General features: G+C 32.8%; 1 protein-coding gene across 6 annotated transcripts in view; it reads left to right on the forward strand.

Moving 5' to 3' along the window:
* LOC126742677 (copper-transporting ATPase 1) overlaps positions 1 to 14,573 on the forward strand; it is a 60,934-nt gene that overhangs the window by 19,363 nt on the left and 26,998 nt on the right. For all 6 annotated transcript variants that reach the window (XM_050449427.1, XM_050449426.1, XM_050449430.1 and 3 more), the window contains 4 exons: positions 33 to 264; positions 6,776 to 6,974; positions 7,032 to 7,352; positions 7,963 to 8,114. In XM_050449427.1, coding sequence (XP_050305384.1) covers positions 33 to 264; positions 6,776 to 6,974; positions 7,032 to 7,352; positions 7,963 to 8,114 — 904 coding nt within the window. The remainder of the gene's footprint in view (positions 1 to 32; positions 265 to 6,775; positions 6,975 to 7,031; positions 7,353 to 7,962; positions 8,115 to 14,573) is intronic.

The following is a 14,573-nucleotide window of genomic DNA, read 5'->3' on the forward strand; positions in this document are numbered from 1 at the left end:
GGTTTCGTATATTTTTGTTGTTGTTGTTTTAGAAATGCCTCGGACTCTTTGGGTTTCGAACCGCTACTGGGCCAAAAAGATGACGTCCAGGGAGGTGGTACCAGGGGCCTCGCACCCGCGGGGGACCACCGCGTGCCCCTACCGGCCTACTATGACGACGAAACCGGAACTATCAGGGTGAACATTGTCGGCATGACCTGTCAGTCCTGCGTCAATAATATACAGGGGGTGATCGGAAAGAAACCGGGGGTGCACAATATTAAAGTAAGTGAATGTGTTTTTATTTGAATCATCTTATTTGTTTTGTACCTGCAATTTGTTGCATTGTAGTGTGACGGTTTTTGGAGAAATCCATTATAAAGGCAGCGATAAGTGTGTCTTCTATTATACAGTGACCGCATAAATTCGATAAAAATTAGAAACATGATTTTTTTGAGAAAACGCTCGGACCCGTCGATTTTTATTTTAAGTTAAATTGTTGTCTTAAATTGTTTTTGAGATATTTTCTGTTTCTTCCAGGAAGTAAATACCCATTTTTTTTCTAGACAGTTGAAATTGCTGTAACTTGATTACAGACTGTAAAAGTCTCTTGTTTTTTTTTTCTAGGTAGTTCTACTTTTTCCAGATTTTATTCCTAGAAGTTGATGCTAATAGTTTTTTCCGATCAAGTTTCTATTTTTTCTGAGCAGTTTACATGAATTTTGAATATTTTTTTTTGTTTTTCCAGGCAGTTGGATACTTGGTAATTTTGTTTTTCATACCTTTAATTGACATATTGTATGTATGTGTCCAAAAAGTATGTTTTTGTACTGTGTTTCTGGTATGCCATCTTAATTTTTTGCATTTCGAGAATACAGCTGCATTCCTAATTTGCAAAACTGCACACTGCCACACTTATGTCTCAGACTGCTGATTCTCTTAAATTTTCTTCAGTAAATGAGTATTACTACGATAGTTTCTATTTTCCTATTTTATTTCTTTTAGTATTTTTATCATTTTAATATTAACTGCCCTATTTCAAGTCTTTATTTTGTTTGGCCAGGCACAAACTCTTTGCTTGTATGTATGTTCCTTTTTTATATTTTATGATGATCAATTGACATTATTTCTATCCTATAATATAATATTTATATATTATTAATTAACTTATAATATTTTTATATTTCTTAGCCGAGGTGTGTAAGTAGTTTATAAAATATTGACTACTATACTATGTTTCATTAACAAGCTATAATATCTAGCTATAATTCTTTTACAGGCTTTCTACCACCTGGTAAAGAATAAAAAATACATTTTAGTTGAACTGATTTATTTACTTCTTAAAGGCGTATTTTTATTTTAAAAGTAGTTAAAGCCTTAATCAATTTTCCAGGCAACTGAAATGATTTTTAATTTTCTTCTTACCAAAATAATTTTCCCAAGCTTTCCGCGCATTATTAAACATTATTGTGCTAGAAAATTAATTTTAAAATAAAAAAAATTAGATATATATTATGATGACTTCTCGGTCACAAATGTTTAAACAATTTAAGCATTATTTCACATAAATTTTTGTATACAGGGTGGAACAAAAAAAAGATATGACGTCATCGATTATTTGTTTAAATGGAATGCTATATTTTTTAGTTAAGTTTCGTATAACACACCTTATATCAAAACTCAACTGTTTCAGAAATATTTACATTTAACCAACAAGAGAGCAAGTAAGTACGTCTATTTACAAATTAAGATAAAATGGACGATAAAATGTTATAAACTGTGAAAACTCTTAACAATGTATCAAGTGTTCAAACTGATCCCCATTTACTTCTTGGCAGAAAGCAGGACGGTTTACACAATCATGTAAAACATTATCAATTATTTCGGGTGATATACGTCTAATTTCATATCTAATTCTATTTTTCAAATCTTCTACGTTGTTTGGCTTCTCAATATAAACTTTACTTTTCAGGCACCCCCCATAGAAAATAGTTGCAGGGATTTAGGTCTGGTGACCTGGCCCTTTTCGTCCTATCCATCTTCCTAGGAAAGCAGAAGAAAATTCAAATAGCGTTTTCCTGTTAAGTTTTCTTCGAAAAAGTATGGTCCTATTACTTTATTTTCCACGATACCAGCCCAAACATTAATAGATTTACGGTATTCTGTATGAGCCTCTGTTGCCCAATGGGGATTTGAAACTGACCAGTACCGACAATTTTGTCGATTTACGACACCGTTTAAACAAAAAGTTGCTTCATCTGAAAACAAAACTCGTAACACAAATTGACGGTTATTATTGCAAATATTCATCATTTGCTCGAAAAATTCGTTTCTCCGATCAGGATCGTCCTCAATTAATTCGTGTATTAGTTTAATTTAATGAGGGTGGTATTCATTTGCTTTTAAGATGCGTCTTACTGACGTTCCGGCTATATTATTATCAACTGAAATTTGTGAAGTTGCATCGTTTGGATTTTCTTCGACAGAGAGCAGAAATTTTTGGACGACCTGATCTTGGCAAATCCCTAACATTACCTAAAGTTATGAATTTGTGCTCTATTCTACTAACTGCTGACATAGGATAGTTTGGGTATTTGACATTAAACAGTTCACTTATTTCTTTTTGCGTGCGCACTCGATCCCCGTACCCTAGCATCATCAAAATTTTAATTCGTTGGGTTTCCGTTAAATTAGCCTTAATTTATTCCGATAAAAACTATTAATTTCTGAACAGTGACATTCGAAAATGGAGATTCTTCACAAGTGCAACCATGGAAATAGAAACAATTGGCAGTTTTTATAACATTATTTTAATCCTCGATTTTGCCTTAATTTCTAAATAGACGTACTTATTTGTTTTCTTATTGGTTAAATGTAAATATTTCGGAAACAGTTGAGTTTCGAGATAAGGTGTGTTATACGAAACGTGCTTGGAATTTCGCCTATATTTCATAAATGTAATAAAAAATACAGCATTCGCTTTAAAAAAAATGACCGATGACGTCATATCTTTTTTTGTTCCATCCTGTATACAAAAATTTATGTGAAATAATGCGCAACTTAAAATAAGAATCGACGGATCCGAGCGTTTTCTCAAAAAATCATGTCTCTAATTTTTATCGAATTTATGCGGAACTTTAGGCGGTCACTGTATGTATAAAGTCTCTTGTTTTGAACTGTTTTACTTAAATCATTTTAAATTGTTAACGAACTTTTTAGGCGAATGTGCATTACATATTCAATATACTTTTACCATATATATCATAATATAGAGATGGATTGTTATTTAACAATCTGTTTCTTTTTAAATACTGTTATCTTCAATCATAAAACACACAAGTATAGAGATGTGATCGTTGCATACAAACTTGACGTGTTGACATGCTTAATTGGACCAATCAAAATTTATACAAGGCGGATATTTTTGCCGTTCCGCTCGGCGAAGCACCACCCGGTATATTTGAGGGGGTTAGTGGAAAGGTGGTATAAGTAACATTTTACCATAATTGGAGATAAGTGCACTACTGTATAGTTAAAGGGTATATCTGTTTAGGAGAAAAATGGTACAAGTTCTATTTCAACATTCTAGCCCCATTTATGAATTAGTAGTTGAAGCTCAACTCTTAAACGGTTTTTTCGTTTGGGAAAAAGTAGTACAAGTGCACTTATACCATTTTTCTATTTAGTAAATTAGTAAACAGTGCCTGCATATTTGAATACGTTCTAGTGTTTTGCCAGTGACTAAAGTGACTTTCAAATAATAATCTTGATATTTTTTACTAAAATGGAGAATGGTAAGTTTGTTTTATTAACTAATTTGTAACCATCACATGTTCGAGTAAAAATTTAAATTGCCGAAATTTATTTCTAGCCTTACTTTTAGAGTTTTCGATTTTTAACGAGCCTGGTACTTCCAAAACAAATTTTCCTGATAGAAAATCTAATAATGGGAATACTCAAGACAGTGACGATTTGCCATTATCAGTATTAAGAAACCGACAAGGTCCAAGTGTTGAAGGTAAAGTTCGAAGTTGTAAATTTAAAGGAAGTGTCTGCCCTACGGTTTAAAAACTTTGTTTGCCTGCAACCTCGTTTGAAGTGAAACGGTGTTTTGGGTAAAATGTTAGACTTGCATTCTAAAAATTCGATGGGTTCGAATCCCAGGGATTTATCGGTAACAGTAGACAGATCCAAATTTAAAATCGTAAAATAAAACTATTAATTTCTAACTTTACTTTCAGATTTTTCAGAGTTTGACGATTCTGATGCTGACAAAACATATTTTCCTGGTAATGATTCAAGCGATGGAGGACAGTGACGATTTGCCATTGACAGCACTGGGCCACACAAACAGTCCAACTACTGAAGGTATAAAAAATAAAGGAAAGAAGAGAGTTAAAAGGCCAGAAGGCTATAAGAAGCAAGTGCGAAAAAAGTTGCGGAATAACGGCAAAGCATACGTGGGACATCGGAATCAGCCCAAAGGTGCTAAAAATTTTACTTACTTTGTCCACGATTGTCGATACAAGTGTAATAACATCTCTGAAGTAGGCGCACGGCGAATTTTTGACGGTTTTTGGGAACTGGTAATTCGAATTTACAGACTGCATTTATCTAGTCTTGCATTAAAATTGAAACTCCCCTGAGAAAGAAAACTAATGCAATATCCCATAAGTTGAAATCTGTTAGTGTAACCTTGAAGAATCAAAGGGTTTGCAAGGATTTCTTTTTAAAAACGTTAAAAATAAGTAACGGAAGATACTCACGAGTTGTTAACAAAAAGACAGATGTCAGGTTTGGCGCAGTTTTTGCGTGGAGGAAAGGCGCCAAATCTTAGTAGAATTTTGTAGACGAAGACCGCGATCTGGTCAAAGATCATATTAACCGATTTCTAAGATATGCAAGTCACTATTGTAGAAAGGATAACGCCAATAAAAAATACCTGCCTTCTTACCTAAATGTCAAAAAAATGTACAAATGCTATTTGCAGTTTTATGAAGAACAAGAGAAACGTCCTGTTAAAGAGTGGCTTTATCGTGAGATTTTTAACACGGAATTTAATCTCTCATTTCATCAACCGCACACTGATACATGCAATAAATGCGACAGTTTTGATATTTTACTAAAATCTGGAGATAAGGAACAGAGAAGGAAGGTACAAATAGAAAAAGACGTTCATCAATGGAAAGCAGAGAATGCACAGGAAGAAAAAAAACGGGCGAAGAAGCTTGCTCAAGAGTCTGCTGGTGAGCTGACCTTCAAAAAACACTACCAACTCCTCGTTTAACGACGAATAAAGTATATTACCTGAGAACTCTATGGACTTACAATTTTGCTGTCCACAACCTTGGCAGTAATAAGGCTTTTATGTATACATGGGACGAAAACATCGCTTGTAGAGGATCTTCCGAGGTTGCGTCTTGTTTATTGAAGTTTGTTAAGCAACTGCCAAAGACGACAAAAAATATTATAGACTTCAGTGACTCCTGCGGGGGCCAAAATAAGAATAAGAATGTATTAAAATTTTGGATGTACGTTGTTGACAATGTATGTTGACATACAATCTGTGGACCATAAATTCTTAGAACCGGGGCACACTTATATGGAGTGCGATGAAGACTTTGCATTAATTGAGAAGCACAAGCGCCACGTTCAGTACGTATATGTATCTACTGAATGGATTGAAGCCATTAAAGAGAGTTGCAAGAAATTCTCTGTAACACAAAATAACATCGGCTGACTTTTTCTGCTTTTCAAAGCTTGAAGCTACAACTACCATTGTTCGCAATGACAAAGAAAAAAGGAAGATTGCCTGGAGACAAATTAGATGGATAAGACTTGAAAAAGATCAACCATTTACAATGAAATTTAAAGACACTCTAAGTGCAATAATTGAATTTTATGAAGCAGATTGGGCCCTAAGAAGCAAAGGAAGACCATCGGCATAAAAACTTTGCCCCTTGTATATTGAGGCACCAAAAATAAAATCTCTTAAATGGCAAAATCTTCAAGAGCTGTTGCAGTTTGTACCTCCGGTATACCACAATTTTTACAAGAATTTGGCACATGAAGATTCAAAAAGTCAAAAACGGAGCAGGCAAGAAACGAACCTAAAAAGAAAACCAAAGCAGGTGCTGGCAGTATAAAAGAGCGACGTGACAGCGACGAAGATATAGTAGATCAAAGTGACAGGATTATTTTAGAATCTGATGAAGATTAGATAAGACAAACTGTATTCATTAAACTTTTTTTTTCACTTCTTTGTTTCAGAATGTTTAAATAAAGTATCTTTTATGTCACTTATACTTCTTTTACCCCAAATCATCATGTATGGCAAAATGGTACGTAAGTAAGTGACAAAAACTAAGTTTTTTAGAAAAATACAATATTTTTAAAACCCTGATATATAAGTCCAGAAAACATTAGAATTTTTTAAATAGATATACGTAACCATTCTTGGATTTTCACTAGGATTTTATTATTAGCCATTAAATTTGACCTTAGATTACTCAAAATTATATCAATGTTACTTACACCACTTTTCCACTGACCCCCTCATTTATTTCTGTTACTGTTTTAAATGCTTAATAATTTTTTTGAGTATGTAAATCAGGTTTAGAGTAGATTTAATTAATTTAATTTTTTTTTTTTGAATTTGACTTTTAACTAATTTTTTACTGGTAAAACAGATAAAATAATGAGTCCTATAACGAAAAACAGAAACCAGTAATTTTAAGCTGTTTTAACGGCCTTTTTACTATCATGCAAATTTCAATATAAAAACTCCCTAAAATAGGTAAATCTATCAGAAAAGTCTGCCCTAATAACCTTTGACCCCCATAAAACCAATCCGCAACAAATCTGCGACTGGATAGACGATATGGGGTTCGAGGCCTCCCTTCCATCACCGGAGGGTCATCACCAAGGGGGCCCTAGCGAATGCACCATTCACATCGACGGTATGACTTGCAACAGTTGCGTTCAAACTATCGAGGGTAAGTCGGTGTACTGCAACAACCCCGTCCAGTTAACAAAAAAAAAGGGTTTTTAAGGGATGCTTTCCACTTTACCCGGCGTACCTTTCATAAAAGTGAAGCTGGAGGCTCGAGAGGCTTTGGTGCATTACTTACCGGAACAAATTAGTCCGGAGGCCATAGCGAACCAGATCGAGGAAATGGGTTTTGACGCTCACGTCAAAAGTATCAATGGAAAGGCGGTTAGAAGAAAAGAGAAGGGTCTCCCCCCGGTGGCCAATGGTAGCACTAGTAAAGACAGTAGCGAAGTCAACTTGGAGAAATGTTATATCCATATCAAGGGTATGACGTGTGGGTCGTGTGTGGCCGCTATAGAGAAACACGTGCAAAAAATACCCGGTAAGAAGAGTTTTAGTGACCCAGTCCAATTTTTTTAATTTTTAAGGGTTTAGTTGGATACATGGTCAATATAATCGTGAAAACTTGTTGGTAGCATATTTATTTATTCTTAATTATTTAGAAATTCTCAATAATATAAAGATAACTTATGCTTGACAGATTAAGAAGTGTTTATACAAAACAGATCAACCTAAAAGAAAAGTAAAAACTTGTCATCATTTTGATTTAAAAACAATCGAAATTTCAAGCTCAGAATGTACTACAGGTAAAAGAAAATTAAAATGAGGAGTTTTTATGAAAAGAAGAAGTAATTTTGTTTGTAGCTACTATAGTGCCATTAACCAGGTCAATATCATTAATTGCTGTGTAAAATATTAAACCATGAACAAGTTCGATATAAAGGGGTCTCTTTTTTAATAAAAGCGTGGGAACAAAAAAGTGCCCCTAAAAGATCAGGTGCACCACTTTTATAATTGCATAGTTTAATTTAAAAGTCTGTTTAAAATGCTTTAGAGATAAAAATTAAATCCTTGTAGAAGTAACTTATATTGAACTGCATTGCTAGTAACCATAAAGGCTCATATAGATAAATGGATAATTTCTCTTGTAGGTTGTCACAAGATTCTGGTTTCTTTATTGTCTGCTAGGGCGGAAGTGCAATTCGACCCGAGTCTAGTGACCCCACCGGACATCGCGACCTCAATAACCGACTTGGGATTTCCCAGTTCGGTGATGGTGCAAACCGGAGCCGGCCAATCAGAGGTAGGAATTTGCGAATGAGGATATATAAATGAGAATCAATTTTTTTTAACCTAATTCCTATATCATCGTCTCTTTTCTTTAATAGTGTCTGGATCTCCTGGAAATTGTGTTTTTCTCTTTTGGTTTGCCAGATTAAACAAGGAAAATATCACTTTGTTCCAGTACTTTTCTCATTCTTAAATAGAGATGAGGATATATAAATGAGAATCAATTTTTTTTTAACCTGCTTCCTATATCATCGTCTCATTTCTTTAATAGTGTCTGGATCTCCTGGAAATTGTGTTTTTCTCTTTTGGTTTGCCGGATTAAACAAGGAAAACATCACTTTGTTCCAGTACTTTTCTAATTCTCAAATAGAGATGAGGATATATGAATGAAAATCAGTTTTTTTTAACCTACTTCCTATATCATCGTCTCATTTCTTTAATAGTGTCTGGATCTCCTGGAAATTGTGTTTTTCTCTTTTGGTTTACCAGATTAAACAAGGAAAACATCACTTTGTTCCAGTACTTTTCTCATTCTTAAATAGAGATGAGGATATATAAATGAGAATCAATTTTTTTTAACCTACTTCCTATATCATCGTCTCATTTCTTTAATAGTGTCTGGATCTCCTGGAAATTGTGTTTTTCTCTTTTGGTTTGCCGGATTAAACAAGGAAAACATCACTTTGTTCCAGTACTTTTCTCATTCTTAAATAGAGATGAGGATATATAAATGAGAATCAATTTTTTTTAACCTACTTCCTATATCATCGTCTCATTTCTTTAATAGTGTCTGGATCTCCTGGAAATTGTGTTTTTCTCTTTTGGTTTACCAGATTAAACAAGGAAAACATCACTTTGTTCCAGTACTTTTCTCATTCTTAAATAGAGATGAGGATATATAAATGAGAATCAATTTTTTTTAACCTGCTTCCTATATCATCGTCTCATTTCTTTAATAGTGTCTGGATCTCCTGGAAATTGTGTTTTTCTCTTTTGGTTTGCCGGATTAAACAAGGAAAACATCACTTTGTTCCAGTACTTTTCTCATTCTTAAATAGAGATGAGGATATATAAATGAGAATCAATTTTTTTTAACCTACTTCCTATATCATCGTCTCATTTCTTTAATAGTGTCTGGATCTCCTGGAAATTGTGTTTTTCTCTTTTGGTTTACCAGATTAAACAAGGAAAACATCACTTTGTTCCAGTACTTTTCTCATTCTTAAATAGAAATGAGGATATATAAATGAAAATCAATTTTTTTTAACCTGCTTCCTATATCATCCTCTCTTTTTTTCTATAGTGCCTGGATCTCCTGGAAATTGTGTTTTTCTCTTTTGGTTTGCCAGATTAAACAAGGAAAACATCACATTGTTCCAGTACTTTTCTCATTCTTAAATAGAGATGAGGATATATAAATGAGAATCAATTTTTTTAACCTGCTTCCTATATCATCGTCTCATTTCTTTAATAGTGTCTGGATCTCCTAGAAATTGTGTTTTTCTCCTTTGGTTTGCCAGATTAAACAAGGAAAACATCACTTTGTTCCAGTACTTTTTTAATTCTCAAATAGAGATGAGGATATATGAATGAAAATCAGTTTTTTTTTAACCTACTTCCTATATCATCGTCTCATTTCTTTAATAGTGTCTGGATCTCCTGGAAATTGTGTTTTTCTCTTTTGGTTTACCAGATTAAACAAGGAAAACATCACTTTGTTCCAGTACTTTTCTCATTCTTAAATAGAAATGAGGATATATAAATGAAAATCAATTTTTTTTAACCTGCTTCCTATATCATCCTCTCTTTTTTTCTATAGTGCCTGGATCTCCTGGAAATTGTGTTTTTCTCTTTTGGTTTGCCAGATTAAACAAGGAAAACATCACATTGTTCCAGTACTTTTCTCATTCTTAAATAGAGATGAGGATATATAAATGAGAATCAATTTTTTTAACCTGCTTCCTATATCATCGTCTCATTTCTTTAATAGTGTCTGGATCTCCTAGAAATTGTGTTTTTCTCCTTTGGTTTGCCAGATTAAACAAGGAAAACATCACTTTGTTCCAGTACTTTTTTAATTCTCAAATAGAGATGAGGATATATGAATGAAAATCAGTTTTTTTTTAACCTACTTCCTATATCATCGTCTCATTTCTTTAATAGTGTCTGGATCTCCTGGAAATTGTGTTTTTCTCTTTTGGTTTACCAGATTAAACAAGGAAAACATCACTTTGTTCCAGTACTTTTCTCATTCTTAAATAGAGATGAGGATATATAAATGAGAATCAATTTTTTTTAACCTACTTCCTATATCATCGTCTCATTTCTTTAATAGTGTCTGGATCTCCTGGAAATTGTGTTTTTCTCTTTTGGTTTGCCGGATTAAACAAGGAAAACATCACTTTGTTCCAGTACTTTTCTCATTCTTAAATAGAGATGAGGATATATAAATGAGAATCAATTTTTTTAACCTGCTTCCTATATCATCGTCTCATTTCTTTAATAGTGTCTGGATCTCCTAGAAATTGTGTTTTTCTCCTTTGGTTTGCCAGATTAAACAAGGAAAACATCACTTTGTTCCAGTACTTTTCTCATTCTTAAATAGAGATGAGGATATATAAATGAGAATCAATTTTTTTAACCTGCTTCCTATATCATCCTCTCATTTCTTTAATAGTGTCTGGATCTCCTGGAAATTGTGTTTTTCTCTTTTGGTTTGCCAGATTGAACAAGGAAAACATCACCTTGTTCCAGTACTTTTCTAATTTTCAAATAGAGATGAGGATATATGAATGAAAATCAGTTTTTTTTAACCTACTTCCTATATCATCGTCTCATTTCTTTAATAGTGTCTGGATCTCCTGGAAATTGTGTTTTTCTCTTTTGGTTTACCAGATTAAACAAGGAAAACATCACTTTGTTCCAGTACTTTTCTCATTCTTAAATAGAGATGAGGATATATAAATGAGAATCAATTTTTTTTAACCTACTTCCTATATCATCGTCTCATTTCTTTAATAGTGTCTGGATCTCCTGGAAATTGTGTTTTTCTCTTTTGGTTTGCCAGATTGAACAAGGAAAACATCACCTTCTTCCAGTACTTTTCTAATTCTCAAATAGAGATGAGGATATATAAATCGGAATCAATTTTTTTAACCTACTTCCTATATCATCGTCTCATTTCTTTAATAGTGTCTGGATCTCCTGGAAATTGTGTTTTTTTCTTTTGGTTTGCCAAATTAAACAAGGAAAACATCACTTTGTTCCAGTACTTTTCTCATTCTTAAATAGAGATGAGGATATATAAATGAGAATCAATTTTTTTTAACCTACTTCCTATATCATCGTCTCATTTCTTTAATAGTGTCTGGATCTCCTGGAAATTGTGTTTTTCTCTTTTGGTTTGCCAGATTGAACAAGGAAAACATCACCTTCTTCCAGTACTTTTTTAATTCTCAAATAGAGATGAGGATATATGAATGAAAATCAGTTTTTTTTTAACCTACTTCCTATATCATCGTCTCATTTCTTTAATAGTGTCTGGATCTCCTGGAAATTGTGTTTTTCTCTTTTGGTTTACCAGATTAAACAAGGAAAACATCACTTTGTTCCAGTACTTTTCTCATTCTTAAATAGAGATGAGGATATATAAATGAGAATCAATTTTTTTTAACCTACTTCCTATATCATCGTCTCATTTCTTTAATAGTGTCTGGATCTCCTGGAAATTGTGTTTTTCTCTTTTGGTTTGCCAGATTGAACAAGGAAAACATCACCTTCTTCCAGTACTTTTTTAATTCTCAAATAGAGATGAGGATATATGAATGAAAATCAGTTTTTTTTTAACCTACTTCCTATATCATCGTCTCATTTCTTTAATAGTGTCTGGATCTCCTGGAAATTGTGTTTTTCTCTTTTGGTTTACCAGATTAAACAAGGAAAACATCACTTTGTTCCAGTACTTTTTTAATTCTCAAATAGAGATGAGGATATATGAATGAAAATCAGTTTTTTTTTAACCTACTTCCTATATCATCGTCTCATTTCTTTAATAGTGTCTGGATCTCCTGGAAATTGTGTTTTTCTCTTTTGGTTTACCAGATTAAACAAGGAAAACATCACTTTGTTCCAGTACTTTTCTCATTCTTAAATAGAGATGAGGATATATAAATGAGAATCAATTTTTTTTAACCTACTTCCTATATCATCGTCTCATTTCTTTAATAGTGTCTGGATCTCCTGGAAATTGTGTTTTTCTCTTTTGGTTTACCAGATTAAACAAGGAAAACATCACTTTGTTCCAGTACTTTTCTAATTCTCAAATAGAGATGAGGATATATGAATGAAAATCAGTTTTTTTTAACCTACTTCCTATATCATCGTCTCATTTCTTTAATAGTGTCTGGATCTCCTGGAAATTGTGTTTTTCTCTTTTGGTTTGCCGGATTAAACAAGGAAAACATCACTTTGTTCCAGTACTTTTCTAATTCTCAAATAGAGATGAGGATATATGAATGAAAATCAGTTTTTTTTAACCTACTTCCTATATCATCGTCTCATTTCTTTAATAGTGTCTGGATCTCCTGGAAATTGTGTTTTTCTCTTTTGGTTTACCAGATTAAACAAGGAAAACATCACTTTGTTCCAGTACTTTTCTCATTCTTAAATAGAGATGAGGATATATAAATGAGAATCAATTTTTTTTAACCTACTTCCTATATCATCGTCTCATTTCTTTAATAGTGTCTGGATCTCCTGGAAATTGTGTTTTTCTCTTTTGGTTTACCAGATTAAACAAGGAAAACATCACTTTGTTCCAGTACTTTTTTAATTCTCAAATAGAGATGAGGATATATGAATGAAAATCAATTTTTTTAACCTGCTTCCTATATCATCCTCTCTTTTTTTCTATAGTGCCTGGATCTCCTGGAAATTGTGTTTTTCTCCTTTGGTTTGCCAGATTAAACAAGGAAAACATCACTTTGTTCCAGTACTTTTTTAATTCTCAAATAGAGATGAGGATATATAAATCGGAATCAATTTTTTTAACCTACTTCCTATATCATCGTCTCATTTCTTTAATAGTGTCTGGATCTCCTGGAAATTGTGTTTTTCTCTTTTGGTTTACCAGATTAAACAAGGAAAACATCACTTTGTTCCAGTACTTTTCTCATTCTTAAATAGAGATGAGGATATATAAATGAGAATCAATTTTTTTTAACCTACTTCCTATATCATCGTCTCATTTCTTTAATAGTGTCTGGATCTCCTGGAAATTGTGTTTTTCTCTTTTGGTTTGCCGGATTAAACAAGGAAAACATCACTTTGTTCCAGTACTTTTCTCATTCTTAAATAGAGATGAGGATATATAAATGAGAATCAATTTTTTTTAACCTGCTTCCTATATCATCGTCTCATTTCTTTAATAGTGTCTGGATCTCCTGGAAATTGTGTTTTTTTCTTTTGGTTTGCCAAATTAAACAAGGAAAACATCACTTTGTTCCAGTACTTTTCTAATTCTCAAATAGAGATGAGGATATATAAATCGGAATCAATTTTTTTAACCTACTTCCTATATCATCGTCTCATTTCTTTAATAGTGTCTGGATCTCCTGGAAATTGTGTTTTTTTCTTTTGGTTTGCCAAATTAAACAAGGAAAACATCACTTTGTTCCAGTACTTTTCTCATTCTTAAATAGAGATGAGGATATATAAATGAGAATCAATTTTTTTTAACCTGCTTCCTATATCATCGTCTCATTTCTTTAATAGTGTCTGGATCTCCTGGAAATTGTGTTTTTTTCTTTTGGTTTGCCAAATTAAACAAGGAAAACATCACTTTGTTCCAGTACTTTTCTAATTCTCAAATAGAGATGAGGATATATAAATCGGAATCAATTTTTTTAACCTACTTCCTATATCATCGTCTCATTTCTTTAATAGTGTCTGGATCTCCTGGAAATTGTGTTTTTTTCTTTTGGTTTGCCAAATTAAACAAGGAAAACATCACTTTGTTCCAGTACTTTTCTCATTCTTAAATAGAGATGAGGATATATAAATGAGAATCAATTTTTTTTAACCTGCTTCCTATATCATCGTCTCATTTCTTTAATAGTGTCTGGATCTCCTGGAAATTGTGTTTTTTTCTTTTGGTTTGCCAAATTAAACAAGGAAAACATCACTTTGTTCCAGTACTTTTCTAATTCTCAAATAGAGATGAGGATATATAAATCGGAATCAATTTTTTTAACCTACTTCCTATATCATCGTCTCATTTCTTTAATAGTGTCTGGATCTCCTGGAAATTGTGTTTTTTTCTTTTGGTTTGCCAAATTAAACAAGGAAAACATCACTTTGTTCCAGTACTTTTCTAATTCTCAAATAGAGATGAGGATATATGAATGAAAATCAATTTTTTTAACCTGCTTCCTATATCATCCTCTCTTTTTTTCTATAGTGCCTGGATCTCCTG

The sequence above is a fragment of the Anthonomus grandis genome, chromosome 12 (genome assembly GCF_022605725.1).
Source record: "Anthonomus grandis grandis chromosome 12, icAntGran1.3, whole genome shotgun sequence".
Taxonomy (NCBI): Eukaryota; Metazoa; Arthropoda; class Insecta; order Coleoptera; family Curculionidae; genus Anthonomus; species Anthonomus grandis.